The sequence below is a fragment of the Zootermopsis nevadensis genome, unplaced genomic scaffold (assembly GCF_977971745.1).
Source record: "Zootermopsis nevadensis isolate Lab colony 2312 unplaced genomic scaffold, Znev_1.0 Znev_ptg000017l, whole genome shotgun sequence".
NCBI classification, from domain to species: Eukaryota; Metazoa; Arthropoda; class Insecta; order Blattodea; family Termopsidae; genus Zootermopsis; species Zootermopsis nevadensis.
In genome coordinates, this window is record NW_028259149.1 from 11684684 (window position 1) to 11698629 (window position 13946).

The following is a 13946-nucleotide window of genomic DNA, read 5'->3' on the forward strand; positions in this document are numbered from 1 at the left end:
CTATCTCTTGAGGAAAGGGGCGTGGAGATGGTATCAGAAAACGGTACTTCATTTTCGAAGGCAACTGCACATTATCGTAAATTATAAAATTCCGAAGTCCATCTCAACAGCATGAAAAAATCTAAAACTATTTTAAGTTCATTGGTATACAGCGGCGGAGCGTCACGTTTTTAAAAATGTTAGCCAAGCCCCAAGGCGGGGAGTAGTAAATCTTAGCAACTAAGCATCGCACTTCGTCTTCCATGATTCATAATCACAACTCGCAACATGACACACTTACAACAAAGGTTACAAATTTAAAATCGTTATGCAGCGATCTACGTCAATCGCGAACACGAGGATGATAGTGAATCGGAAAGGATGTGGAAGGAAGCGGTCGTTGCCTTATTTAATGTACTAACCCGGCATTTGCCTGGCGGGACGGAGGAAACCCACGAAAATATCTGTCAGAACAGCCACTGTTGAGGCCAAATTTGAACACAGACCCACCCTAATTCGAAGCAGGAGCGTTAACCACACGACCACGACGTTCAGTGTTAACAACCAAGGTTTGGCAAACATCTCGACTAGGAATATCATGCAGCTCTCCTCCTCTCAAGTCTATACTATAGCCTGTCTCGTCTATTTGGCTTGTGCTAAGAGGCGGGCATTCTATGTCTCAAGTATCTGGCTAACAACACCCTGCTGGAGCTAACAGTGCAGTTGGAGTGATCGGTTCTACTGTGTTTAAGTGTACAGCATACCACTAAACCATTAAGACTTGTAATGTTTTTCATACTAAACAAATATGTCACTGGCATTAATAACATAAAATCTGAAAACTTGGTGTCGTAATAGGTCTTAAAAAATATGTGACAGTCACTGATGAACTGAGAGTCAATGTATGCTTACAGAAATTAACATGATCAGATTACAATGTCTCAGACAAGAAAAATGACAGGCTCTCTAGAAGAGTTCTAGATTATGAGTACAAGGCAGAAGACAAAAAGTATGATGCAGATTGATACAGTTTAGCCAAATGATTGACACTATTAGAAGCAAATGAATTGTCTGCTACAAGGTAGAATATTACAAAATACTATTCATCCATCAATTCAGTTTTAGAGGAAATGAATACATTACTATGCAAACAGCACAATACCCAAATGTAGCAAATAAATTACTGAAAGTCAGAAGAAATAAAAAAACTGCCACATGGTAATAATAATAATCAGGATTTACAGTAAAGCAACCAGCAACAAACGATATCATATCAAACATTCAAACCAAAGTTACCAAACTGATAGTTTGTAAAAATGCCTGAAGGAAGCAATAAGACACTATAAATAAATCCTCTCCTTACTGGTAGCCAGTCTGTATTGCTCAGCAATACAGCAGAAAAACGGCTGGAAACACACATCACCTGTCACTGAGTGATAATTTTAAGTGATATCACTCTTGTTCCACTGTACATGCATGCTATTTGTTAAGCAACATGCACTGCTTATCATATATTGTATGTTGCTTCAGTGTGAATCCTGCCCTACATGATTGCTTTAAGTAGTAATGTGACAAGGAATTGTTATGCTCTGGCTGAAATCTGTTAGGTGCATCTTGGACTGTGCTAGAAGTTGTCAAGTAATTAAAATATCTTATGCTTAATTACAAGCTATTACAAAAAATTCATAGGTGGGTGTTATGAGTCAGAATTCTTAAAAATGACAGAAAACTCTAAAATGGCTCACTTTTTTTATTCCATGCTTGGAAGCTGTAATGTGTAGCTTATGTTCATGCTAAAAGTCTTAACATAAGTCAGAAAGCTATCAAAGATGCAGAATGCTTAGGTTACATCTTATAGCTGTAATGTATCTAAAAAATCCTATGGTCACTGAAAGCCTTCTGAGATCTAGAATGCTTACAGTATGACCTTGTATCAAAGCAATAAAGATTTTTCAGCTAAAATTTCTCACAAAGTGATTCAGTAACATTCAATTTTTAAGTATAAAGAGTAAGATTATTTTTTCTTGATGTTCACTTCTACACATAATGCAATATAAATATTTTGTCCATTAATTGTAAACTTGTGTTTCTCATGAATCATCATGAAATTACATAACTTGGAACAAAACCAATGCACCAAAACAATTGTACTTTCATCTTAAATTTAAAAATTTGTTCTTGACTGAAATAAGTTTGTTTTCAATTAGAGGATATAGAGTCCACATATCTTAAAACCTTTATTGTAATCAGTATAGTGTTAGGGTGCCTAGACAACAATACATATTGGCAGTCAACTGCCAACACTTCTGGTTCTCGCAGCAGTGAGTATGAAGGAGACAGTAATTTTCAACTGTCTGGATTGCTCACCAGTGTCATGGTATGCAAGGAAAGCTTCCTTAACTTCATCTTCATGTACCACAATGATCTATAATTAATTCCTGTCCCATAATTTATTTACATTTATCATTTATATTTAAACAATTCAAAGCAGCTTACAGAAGCTACTGAGCAAAGTGGATCTACATATGACTTGAAAATCATTATGTAAACTTGTATTTTGAAAATTTAATTTCAGCACAATATTAAAATGTATTTTCGGTTTAGAGATTCACTAAAATATTATACAAAGAATTAAAATGACAGAAAGAAATATTCAGTTGACATCACCAAATACAAGGATTATTGCTTTTCATAAAATTATGGATTAAAGTTAGCGAAATTTAAGAAAAGCAACATATACATCATTCTTAAAACATAAAATGTAACAAAACACATTTGCAGTGATATGACTGCATTATATAAGCATGACAACTGAGTGGTAAATACCAGAATACTTCAATTATTAACCAAATGAAATTTATATTCTATACTTTCTTTATGCTATTTGGAAATTGTTATTAAATCAAGCAATAAGTTTTATTAATATAAACTACTCTAATTCACATGGTCTAATTCACAGTGGCACACAATTACATTACATCAAATTTGTTATTTACATTCTAAATCACAAATCTTTATAATGTAAACACTGGAATTTTCATAAGGCAGCAACATAACAGGTCTCTGATGAATATCCACTTATTTTCACTGCACAAAATGTTTCTAGGGATCATACCCCTTTTCTCCACTTTTCAGCTGTTGTAAACTCTGTCATGGGCTTCCCACTCATACCACATGTGCCAATACCAACTCGTCCATTTACATTATCTGGTGATGCAAATATACTTTTCTTTGTCATTCCTTTCTTTGCAGCCTGAAAGCAAAGCATAATAACATGATCCCTGCCATATGCATTACCAGGGCAACAATTTAAGATGTCTCATATCATGTGCTTTCCATACTTGGAAAACTGCATTATCTTATTTTATCCATGGTTTATGTAACAAAATTGGCACTACCCAAGACTAAATACCATCACAAGATAGGATGATTAATGAATGAGGTGGAAAGGACATGAAAGGAAGTAATCATCATCTAATTGCAGCACCTGTCTGGAGGGACTAAGGAGAACCATGGAACCTGTCAAGACAGCTGGTCTAAAGGTAAAGATTCAAATCCAAAACATCTTAATTCTATGTGATGATAATCCTTCAACGTGAATAAAGATGCATTAATAACTGGACGTGTGTTCCAAAAGTGATTAAGCCTTTGTACAAAACAATTTCAGCTATGTGAAACGAGATGGAGTTTAATATGTCACATTCCACTAATCTACCTTACTTCCAATAATTCCCAATGAATCTAAGTATCTCCACTCACTCTAAGTTGGATTATATCACCTATGACATCATACAATACTTATGAAAGACCTTAATTTTGAGCACATACCTCCAACTCCATTGCAGCAAAGTATACCAAACTAGTTAATGTCTTAACCCTACACAGCAAAAACGATATAACTACAGTGAAACCTCGATGCATCGTTTTTGATGGGGGAGAGAAATAAAAATGATGGATATGGGAAAACGACAGTTGCGGGAAAGCATTAAAAATGTTAAAAAATTAAAATAGTGCGTTTTTCTCTTTAGCATACACAAAAAACCTGTTTCAAAGTTACTTCTTTTTGCCAAAATAGTCTTTAATGGATAACTTTACATTTTAGGCAAAACAGAGCCCTTTCCATGTTCAAAACGTTTTCCTCATCACCTTCACAAATATTGTGCTCATAAAAGAATGAACTCACTTTTACACCAATGCAGCATGTGCTTCGGCAAAACTCGGCACAGCTTCAGGCTTGCATTCGTTGTCTTTCGCAAGCTCGCTGTGCGTCTTTCGATATTAATTTATATCTAAAGCGATCATTTTAAATTCTAAAAACATTATGTAAATTTCATTATAATTTCTCAGAAACGATCAGTGTGGAAAAATTGTGGGCCAGGACTAAGATTTCTGAACGACTGATGCGATAAAACGACAGCTTGAGACACGATAGAAGCGAGAAAATGTAACATTATTTTATATGGAACCTTTCAGGGACCAAACAAAACAGACGATGCATCCGGGAAAATGATAGTTCGGAGAACAACGGATAGAGGTTTCACTGTATTAGTGCACAATGTTCGTGCATAAAGTAAGATATCCCGAAGGAAGCAGAGCCCATTATGGCAGCTGGAACAGAGGACTACAAGAAGAGTGGAAGCAATTATAAACTCTATTGAATAAAGTTCTTAGTGAAAAGAGAGTAGTTGCTCAGCTAGTCAATGAATTCATAGCCCTTTATGGAAACTGAAGGACCATTTCAGTGTTCATAAAGACCTGCCACTGGTCCCAATCAAAATAGGTTCACTTAAGTTTCTACAAACAGTGTATCCAAAGTGAGGCATCCCACTCCACTGAGAATGGTTATACAATAAATATCTCAAAATAATGTACACCAACCGATGCATTCTACACAGACATTTGACAGTTATTTACAATAGATTACTGTGTCATAAAATCTTTTTAAATTCTAAAAGAGATGCGGATAAACATATTTACCTTGGAATTGAATGCAAGCCATTTGTTCTTCTCTCCTTCTCTTTCTTCTTCCATTTGCTTATACCTTTGGAGTTTCTTTTGTTTTTTCTTTTTCTGGTATTCACGCTGTTTTGATATTACTTGTTTCCTGTAACATTAATGAAAAACATAAAAACAGATATGAGTAAACTGAACAGTCAGAAGAACCAATCTGATAAACTTGAAGTAGGTCCATAATAAAACACATGCTTACAATGTCAAATAATGATAATACTTTCATTCAAGAAATTCCCAACAATTTATGGAATCTGAAGGTTCACATGAGGACAATGGATCTTAAAACCAAATTTAGAATAACTATACATTTTTGATTACTATGATTATATTTAAAAGGAACTAATGATCCAACAAAGTTTCAGTAATCGCACAATTAAAACAATATTTGCTCTGGCCTTGTTTAAGATGACACTACAAAAGCATCAAAGTGAGTATGTGGTGCTATATAATATAGCGCACATCTCATTTTCTTAACATTGTGAAGCACATAATACAGTGAAAACTTTATATGACACAGGAGTCAGGTGACAGCTTAACTACCCACATTACAAGAGAAATTTACATTTATTGTATTAATTCTACTGGAAGACATAATCAGAGCTGCGGTATATCTGAATCTGGGGTATAAATGGGTATGTTATATGGAGGTTCCACTGTACTTTTAATCAGAGACTAAAGGTGAGATTCTGCTGAGTCTATTTATATGAATGAAAGAACTGCATAAGTATAACTTCAGGAACAGGAGAAAAGTATTAATAAAACTGATATCAAGTTAAAGAAAATTTCAAATTTACAAAATACTTTTTTCAATTCACTGTCCAGTTTGATACATACAGAAACACACACACACAAACTCTATGCATCTCATAAATAATGTAATAGGACTGGAAATATATTGATATGATAGTTTTTGTAAGGAACCCGAGATCAGAAGTAAGCAATTCTTTCTCTGACATATTTGCATCTTGAAAGTCTCATATTTCAATGTAATGGAGCTGAACATTATGGTCACATGGTTAACTATCCTTTGTATTCACAAGGTCAAGCTAATCTGACTTAGGTTTCTGTGGTTTTCCTCAGTACATCCAGGCAAATTCTAAAATAGTACATTAAATTAGACTGTGCCAATTTCCTTCCATATCCTTTACAATTCAACATTCATTAATCATTCTATCATCATCATTATTTACCCTAAACAGCTGGAAAGTGTCATTAAATATAATAGGAATCAATATACTGAAACTTGCACTCACTTGGACTTAGTGTCAGTAACATCGTCTGCTGACCTCTTGACACCACTTTTAAGTTCCCTTAGCTGTGCCAGTGTTGTTACATCGGAATTCTTGTAGTTATCAAATACCACAGATACTTCTTCGCCATCTTCTGTTATGTCCTCAATTGTTGCCTCATAGTACCTGAAAACAAATTAACCCTTAACGAGCGGTAAAATTGCTTCATGACCAAGTCGTATACATAATGAAAACACTTGATGTAAAGTGTACATGCAATTCTGAAAGTTATGCAACCCAGTGAAAAATATTAATTATTTATTGCAAATTCCTTCCTTCTTTTGAACTACTGGTATATTCCAAATAACAATAAAGATGGTCTTACTATGCTTCAGGTAATGTGCATTCAGAATATGACACACTGATTGAATAGTACTCTTAAAAATAACACTATCTTAATAGAGTATCTAACTGGGCATTTTCAGACTGGTGGTGGTGGCAGAAAGTGCACAATTCTGATAATACCAAAATGACAGAGATGCTGCTACTGTGTACACAAAATATTCATGTTTAACAATTTGTATTAGTTGTATGATTGTTTGAACATTCTGTATATATAAATTAATTCAATTCACAGCTGAATAATACATCCCCATGTATGTTGGTATGCATTTAAGACTGATTTCTGGGAAGAAGAAAACACCTTTTATTGAATTGTGCACTTCGACCAACACCTTTTGATAGTATCACTAGTGCAATAAATTTATGATCCTGTAAAATTGTAAAATTGAATGAAGATAGCTTTTGAAAAATATGCAAATTCTTTTAACAACATTGACATAAAATGGAAAATGACAGTCAAACAAAATATATATTTATTTCCTGATTTTGACTTAACTTATAGATCATTACGGTTAGCATAAAGCGAGATATGTACATCTAAAAATATTTGAATTCAGTATGTAATTGCCAAATACCAACATTGTGACAATAAAAGCCTGTGAAACTGTTTGAAAATAAAATACAACCAGCCACTGAACATAAGTCTTAAAGCTGTCCTCAGGCTTAATTCAGTGTATAACCTATTTTATTTTTTATTATTAATTCCTAAAATTGTAAGTCTGTTTCAAAATTCCCTTGAATGGACAATGTATCAAAAGAAGTGTATGAAAAAATTACTTCCCTCATTTATAAGTTTCAAAACTCTCTCTCATTTAGTTCTAAAATTCATCTCCTTCACTCTTCAATTTCATCTACAGCCAATTTAGGAGTGACAATGGTTGGCTAATAATGACCAGAATTAACACTGTCATGGCTAAATATGGGTAATGTCTGCATGTTTCACCCACTTGCTGGTATCCAGCTGCAAAGCAGATTTCCTGATAGAAGGAATTTCCTTTATGGCAGTAGTTCAGTCACCTCTTTACTTATCCTTGGAATATTACTTGAAAGCATGTGTATTTTTAATAATATAACCTAAAACCCTGAACTGTAAAGAGATGATTAAGGCCTCTTTCCTAAAAATACACTAAAGAGCAGAACAGTTTAATTAATAATTTACATGTAACTTACTGTCCATCATCACTCCATATAGCGAGGCATTTGTCCCCAATTTTCCAGTCTCTCTTAGTACAAAGCTCTTCTAGTTGTGGCTGTTCAGCAGCCAGAAGCCTGGCTGTAACATCATCTTCAACATTCGAACTACCAGCAGTACCTTCTGCTGCTTTTAATTCAAGGAGCTGTGTCTTTATTAGATCTCGGGTCAAGTCTATAACTTCTTCAAGATCAACTTTCAATTTCAGAAGTTCTTCATTTGCAGGATCTGTTGTGAGGGCTGCTTCAACCTAGACAAGAGCTTATTATTATTCAGAATAATGACTTTGGCCTAAAATTGAAACACATTCTTGGTCGGTTTCCTTCATCCAGGCATTGAGATCAGGTACTTCCAATCGACCCCACAGACGAAATTTTACCTGATGAGGAAAGCAGAATAAGCTTCAAGAACGTTTATCCCCCCCAATGTCCAATAATATGTATATTGAATAAAGAACCTTGTTCTGTTGGTTTCTGAATATTCTCATACTAGTAAATATCACAAAATGTACATATATACATGCCATTTTGCAAGTGGCAAGTAATAGCAGCACTAGTTTTGCCCTTATACATAACCACTTTAAGTCATATTTACCTGTTGTAATTGTAGCTTATAATTTTGAAGATTTCCTTGTAAATCGTCAGCCATAATTATCACAATGTGAAGTACAATTTCCCCTTCTTTGACGAAAGACTAAAACTTGTACCATTTAATGTTTACAATGCTTCGTTATACGATGCTCGATTTTAGTTATTCTTAAATCGTGGTGCCAACATAGTTTCCGATTTACGCAAAGAGTACAGCAGTGCACCACTGTGCAAATTTACTACCCACAGATTATAATACCAACATACTGCAACGTCATTTGTAGTTTTGTACAGATGAAAATATTGACGTTACAGGAATCAGATACTGTTGTGTATTTGTATAAATAGGCCTACTTTGTGTATTTGTTAGAGTGATTATTAAAATGTCGTATCCGGTAAGTTTCGGAGGATAAAATCCACTCTTACTGCACTTATCGTGTACAATTTAAGGTAATTCGTAGTGCATTTCAAAAGACAGTGATTGGGAAGCCAAAACAACAGCCGACTGTATTTTAAAAAGCTTTATTACAGAACATGTATCAATTTCTCCTACTCGGAATCCAAGCCAGCGTTCCCAGGCTGGGCGTGTTGTGCCGAACACAAAACTACTATAACCTACCAAATGAAACTTACGTTTCCACTAACCAGTCACCTAATACCTTGTTAATATATGAATTTAATTTAACGCCTGAATTCCCGTTGTCTGATATGGAAATATATCTAAGATGAATCAAAACTGATACTGTGGAAATAGATCATCTGCGATAGGTTTATAGGTTATGTAATTTTAAAAGAATGATTTCATAACACATGTGCATGAGGCGCTAAAACAGTGCAATGTAATAAATATATGAAGAATGTAGTTTAGTTAATTGTTCGTATTTTCCATCCAACTGCAATTGTTAATTTACTAAACTGTTTTATTTTAAATTTTGTGCACACCAAAACAGCGGTTTTGTGTTGCATGTTGAAAACAGCATTTTTAAGATCGTCCTCAGTCCAGTATGTGCAGTTCTGGTTTGTTGTATCATGACTGCTTCCAAGTGACTGATATTTGTATTGCTGCTTCCTTTATTTGTTAGCCTATTTTCCCTTCTTCTCAGGCTACCAGCATGTAAGGTGATTTAATTATACTGTCACCATGAAAGCTTCAAATCATGTTGGCATATCAGATCCACCATTCTGGCTGTGTGTAGAATTGTGTGTTTAACAGATTGTTTATTGACCTCAATTTAATTTTAGATTTTAGGTTCTCATGGTAGCAAGTATGAAGATGACTGTCTTCTAGTATGTTATGCCATTTAGTTTCATAGAAATTTACTGACGTTTCAGTTCTTTGCCCTGATGTAATAGGTAAGCACCTCTCAGACATTGGTCAATTTCTACAGGACTACATGATACAGCATTCCATAAGACTGTTATCCTCAGTATAATTTATTTTTAATTTATAATAATAACAAATTTTACAAACTGTAAAGTTTGTGTGGAACTCCTATTAGTGAAATAAAAAATTAAAACAGTTTTTCTGACTAGAAATTCTTACAGGTCTTCTCATGTTCATCATGTGCACAACTTCACTAAGATGGAAAGTGGTTCAGTCTTTGGACTAAGACTACCTTGAAACGTTTTTAATTTGAGGCATTGAAATTAGGATATTAAAATCCATGTTATTTTAAATTACTTGATCATTATTTTTTTAAGTTCAAAATATATTAACCCTATGAATTCAAAATAAATTTATTGACCAGTGTTTTTCCAAAACTTTGTTAAATAAATGGACTGAGTGAGTTTTGGATTTTTGATTTGTAGAATCTCAGTTATTCTGGAGGTAGTTATCCTGGTGGTCAGCCACCTACAGGAGGTTATCACGGAGCTCAGCAAGGTGGTTATCCGGGATCAGGTTATCCAGGTGTACAACAGCCAGTTTCTGGTTATCCTGGTGGCAGCCGACCAGGATCAGGTTATCCTGGTCAGCCACAACAAATGGGTGGTTATCCAGGAGCACAACCTCAACAAATGGGAGGATACCCTGGGGGACAACCTCAACAGATGGGAGGATATCCTGGGGGACAACCTCAACAGATGGGAGGATATGCAGGTGCTCCTGTTGCTTCAGGCATTAGTCCTGAAGTTCAACAGTGGTTTAATGCAGTAGATGAAGATCGATCAGGGCGTATTTCTGCGAAAGAACTTAAGAGTGCACTTATAAATGGTCAAGGAAAGAATTTTAGTGATACAGCATGCCACCTTATGATTGGTTAGTACTTTATTTATATAGTTTTTGAGTTTTGTATAAGAAAACATTTTATTTCAAGCATTAATTTAGTCAAAGTAATGCTGCCTTATAGGTTTTAGGTTTTCAGTTAATGCTGTAGTCATTAAGGTATCACTCACTCTATGGTGCAGGATTGTTACTTGGCTTGTCAAAGAATAGCCCACTTTATTTATGGAACTCGAAGGATTATCTCATATTTATAAAAGCCTGCCACCGGTCTCTATCTTGAGCTAGCTGAATCCAGTTCACTTCATCAATTTTCTCCATAAGTTCCTTCTTAACATTATCCTCTCACCTGCGCCTAGATGAGGTATAATATACTTTTGTTCATCTGAGACACTTGTCTCAATAATTTTTACTTAAAAATGTGTCTGCTTAAGTCTAATGTTGGGATATACTTATAATTAGTGTAGAAGTAGTTGTGTGAAAGGCATTCTGCATTAATATTTGGGGAGACTTGTGTTTTCTTTACCCTGGCTACAATCTCATTCACCACACAGTATTAGGTCCCCCAGTTATCGCCACCCGCTTCTCCTTTAAGTGGGTTGTATATGACAATATACCAGTCTGACAAGTACTGCTGCCTTGCGGAATATACTGGGTGGTTAGGTCGTCTCACTGTAGACAACTGTGTATGTTCAAATGGTAAACATTTTGGAGGACCTTATTGCTTCCACTAGCATGGCTGAAGATGGATGTAGTATGTTCCTCCAAAACACTGATATACAGCCAGAAGGGTATGCAGAAACCAACCCTAACTACCACTATCCATACTTGCATCATCATGAACACCTCAAATCCTACAGAAAAGAAGTTGCTTCAATATGTCACTACTGTGTAGCATTCTGCATTGTGTCCAGGTATGTTTGACAGAGATCGAAGTGGTACTATAGACATACACGAGTTCCAGCTACTGTACAACTACATCAACCAGTGGCTGGGAACCTTCAGGGCATATGATAGAGATGGCTCAGGACAGATTGAGGAACCAGAACTTACTCAAGGTACAGGTTATTACCCTGTTATATAACTGTAAACTGTGTTTCCTGTAATACAGAGGTAAAACTTATCTGCAAAAAGTCAGTCCTGTTTCACACATATTTGAGCCCGTAAATCATTTTGGGACTTTGTCTTGGTTTACTCCAGAATGCATAGTGTCTTCTGCCTACCTTCTGATCCAAAATTTCCACATCCCCATCTAAAGAATATTTTCTTTCACATTTTAAGTGTTTCATAAAAAAAATTAGTAATTAAGTTATGTATCTAAATGAGTGAAGTGTCCAGTTTTACATTGAATGCAATATACCTGAATTTAAAAAATACAAATATAAGGAGTAAAGCAAACAGGACAGTAATTATGACAAAAGTGAGAATGTGAAGAAGAACAGTGATGAGAGTAATAAGATCATTATGGCATGTAAGCGATAAATAATAAAACTATTTAGATTTTTTAATTTCAAACTGAGTTAGGAGCATGGAGTTAATTTTTAGAATTTTATTGAAATCAGAGATAATGGAAAGTTGTACGAAAAATCTGCTCTGGATCTCTAGTCAGTCTCAAACCAAAGTTCTTTGCAGCATTTGTTTGGTATTATACATCTCCACTCAATATATTTAAGAGTAATGAAAATTGAAGTGTAAGTGCACTGCTTTATGTTTGTGATGTTTGTATTTGCAGCTCTGCATCAAATGGGATTCAGGTTTTCTCCAGAGTTCATAAAATTCCTGGTCACGAAGAGTGATTTACAGAACCACAAACACATGTCCGTGGATCAGTTCATTGTGGTTTGTGTTCAGATTCAGAGATTTACTGGTAAGAATCAAGTTGAAGATGTTAACCATTCCTTCAAGAAACATCATACTCAGAAATGGAGATATTTCAAACAAAGGCACCTAAAATACAAAACTGCATTGCATTCCAATAATGTTATTGTCTTTTACCATGGGTTGCTGTGTTTATTCCTCTTAGACATTAGATACTGGAGGATGTACCTGATTCCAACCTCAGATGTGTCCTAAACTCTTGTTTGTGGTTTTCCTTATTCCTTATAGGTAAAAGCCAAAATCCCTTTCCAATTCATAGGACATAATCATCTTTGTATGTTAGATGTTACACATCATCATCATCATATAACCTACAAACTAATGGCCAGAAACAGGTCTTTTTAATTGCAATAGCCATGTAACAAGATGCCAAAAAAATGTTACTGGCATGATATTAAGGTTGTTAATAAATTCAGGAAGAATTTCAAAGAAAAGGAATAAGCTATCTTTTGTTACCAATTAAGACAACACGGATAATTAAGATTTTCAGATAGCATTTCACTGTTGAATATACAGTGATATTTTTCATGAGAGACTGTTCCCATTAATTCTTGCTTAAGTCACATTCCCAAGTCTGTCCACAAAATTTAGGTAGAAAGGTGTGTGAATTATGCAAGGCAACATGCTGCTTCAGTAATTGATCTATCTCCAACTACAGTAACTTAGGTAATGTATTTTAATGTAAATTTGAAGGTTTTATTTTTATTTTAATGTGTGTTTCCTTCCTGGTTTCATTTCAGAGGCCTTCCGAGCACGTGACAAAGACTTCAAAGGTATTATATCAATCAACTTTGAAGATTTTCTTGGTGTTGCATTGAGCTGTTCTGTTTAAAGTACTGTATATTTTTTTCTTTGTAAACTGGTGATAAGGAAATTAGAGTTGTATGAGCTTTCTTAAATAATGAGATCACTTTATACTGAAATATCAGTATATGTTACATAATTTGCTGTTATAAGGCTCAACATATAAAGTTTACATAAATGCAAATTTTGTATGTGTATTTTTTAAGTATGTTAATCTTTAGCTTAACAGTATTCCTACAGTTTTCAGTATTGGTAGTTGCATACTGACATAGATAGAATTTATCATAAGCTTAACTCAGTTAATTTATGATATTAAACATTTTCTAAAAATTGTAATTAAACATTTCAGTATCTGTTGTGAAACCCAGTCAGGTAGTCTGTTGTTTGCTCCCCCACACATGGCAGTATTCTTACTTCAGGCACTGAATTTCTTTCCACTAGTACCAGATTTAAGTAATAATCTTCAGCTACGTGAAAGCTTATGAAGAATATTTGAGATCTACATAACGTATCACTCTCACTGAATCGCAAGTATATAGTAGCAAAGTGGTTATTGATGTCATAGTTTACATAAACTGTAATTGTCTTTGAACACCTTTCTTAAGATTAGGGTTCAGTTATTACATGTATGCACACAATTG

The 13946-nt window shown here is 34.6% G+C and overlaps 2 protein-coding genes and 1 long non-coding RNA gene across 3 annotated transcripts; 2 read left to right on the forward strand and 1 right to left on the reverse strand.

Moving 5' to 3' along the window:
• Positions 1 to 278: 278 nt before the first annotated feature.
• Positions 279 to 4962, forward strand: LOC147873665 (uncharacterized). Its single transcript, XR_015535507.1, has 3 exons — positions 279 to 1668; positions 3464 to 3521; positions 4453 to 4962. It is a non-coding gene; the product is annotated as an uncharacterized LOC147873665 (long non-coding RNA).
• Positions 1712 to 8606, reverse strand: Spf30 (survival of motor neuron-related-splicing factor 30). The gene is made up of 5 exons (XM_022058686.2): positions 8410 to 8606; positions 7794 to 8065; positions 6246 to 6407; positions 4957 to 5083; positions 1712 to 3232 (listed from the first exon to the last, which is right to left on the reverse strand). Exons 1-5 carry the CDS (start codon positions 8461 to 8463, stop codon positions 3089 to 3091), a joined length of 759 nt encoding a protein of 252 aa, XP_021914378.1. The 5' UTR covers positions 8464 to 8606; the 3' UTR covers positions 1712 to 3088.
• Positions 8607 to 8636: 30 nt separating this feature from the next.
• Pef (penta-EF-hand domain containing protein peflin) lies at positions 8637 to 13489 on the forward strand. Its single transcript, XM_022058685.2, has 5 exons — positions 8637 to 8797; positions 10212 to 10659; positions 11538 to 11681; positions 12356 to 12490; positions 13242 to 13489. The coding sequence occupies exons 1-5, from the start codon at positions 8786 to 8788 to the stop codon at positions 13331 to 13333; spliced, it is 831 nt and encodes a 276-aa protein (XP_021914377.1). The 5' UTR covers positions 8637 to 8785; the 3' UTR covers positions 13334 to 13489.
• Positions 13490 to 13946: the final 457 nt, after the last annotated feature.

What these genes read in the sequence shown, in the direction of transcription:
- Spf30 (XM_022058686.2), bottom strand. Translation starts at nt 8,463, where the DNA reads ATGGCTGACGATTTACAAGGAAATCTTCAAAATTATAAGCTACAATTA. An exon ending in ATATGGAGTGATGATGGACA is followed by an intron (nt 6,408 to 7,793) that starts GTAAGTTACATG and finishes ATTTGTTTTCAG; the next exon opens with GTACTATGAGGCAACAATTG. An exon ending in GGCTTGCATTCAATTCCAAG is followed by an intron (nt 3,233 to 4,956) that starts GTAAATATGTTT and finishes CTTTGCTTTCAG; the next exon opens with GCTGCAAAGAAAGGAATGAC.
- Pef (XM_022058685.2), top strand. An exon ending in AGCATGCCACCTTATGATTG is followed by an intron (nt 10,660 to 11,537) that starts GTTAGTACTTTA and finishes CATTGTGTCCAG; the next exon opens with GTATGTTTGACAGAGATCGA. An exon ending in GGAACCAGAACTTACTCAAG is followed by an intron (nt 11,682 to 12,355) that starts GTACAGGTTATT and finishes TTGTATTTGCAG; the next exon opens with CTCTGCATCAAATGGGATTC.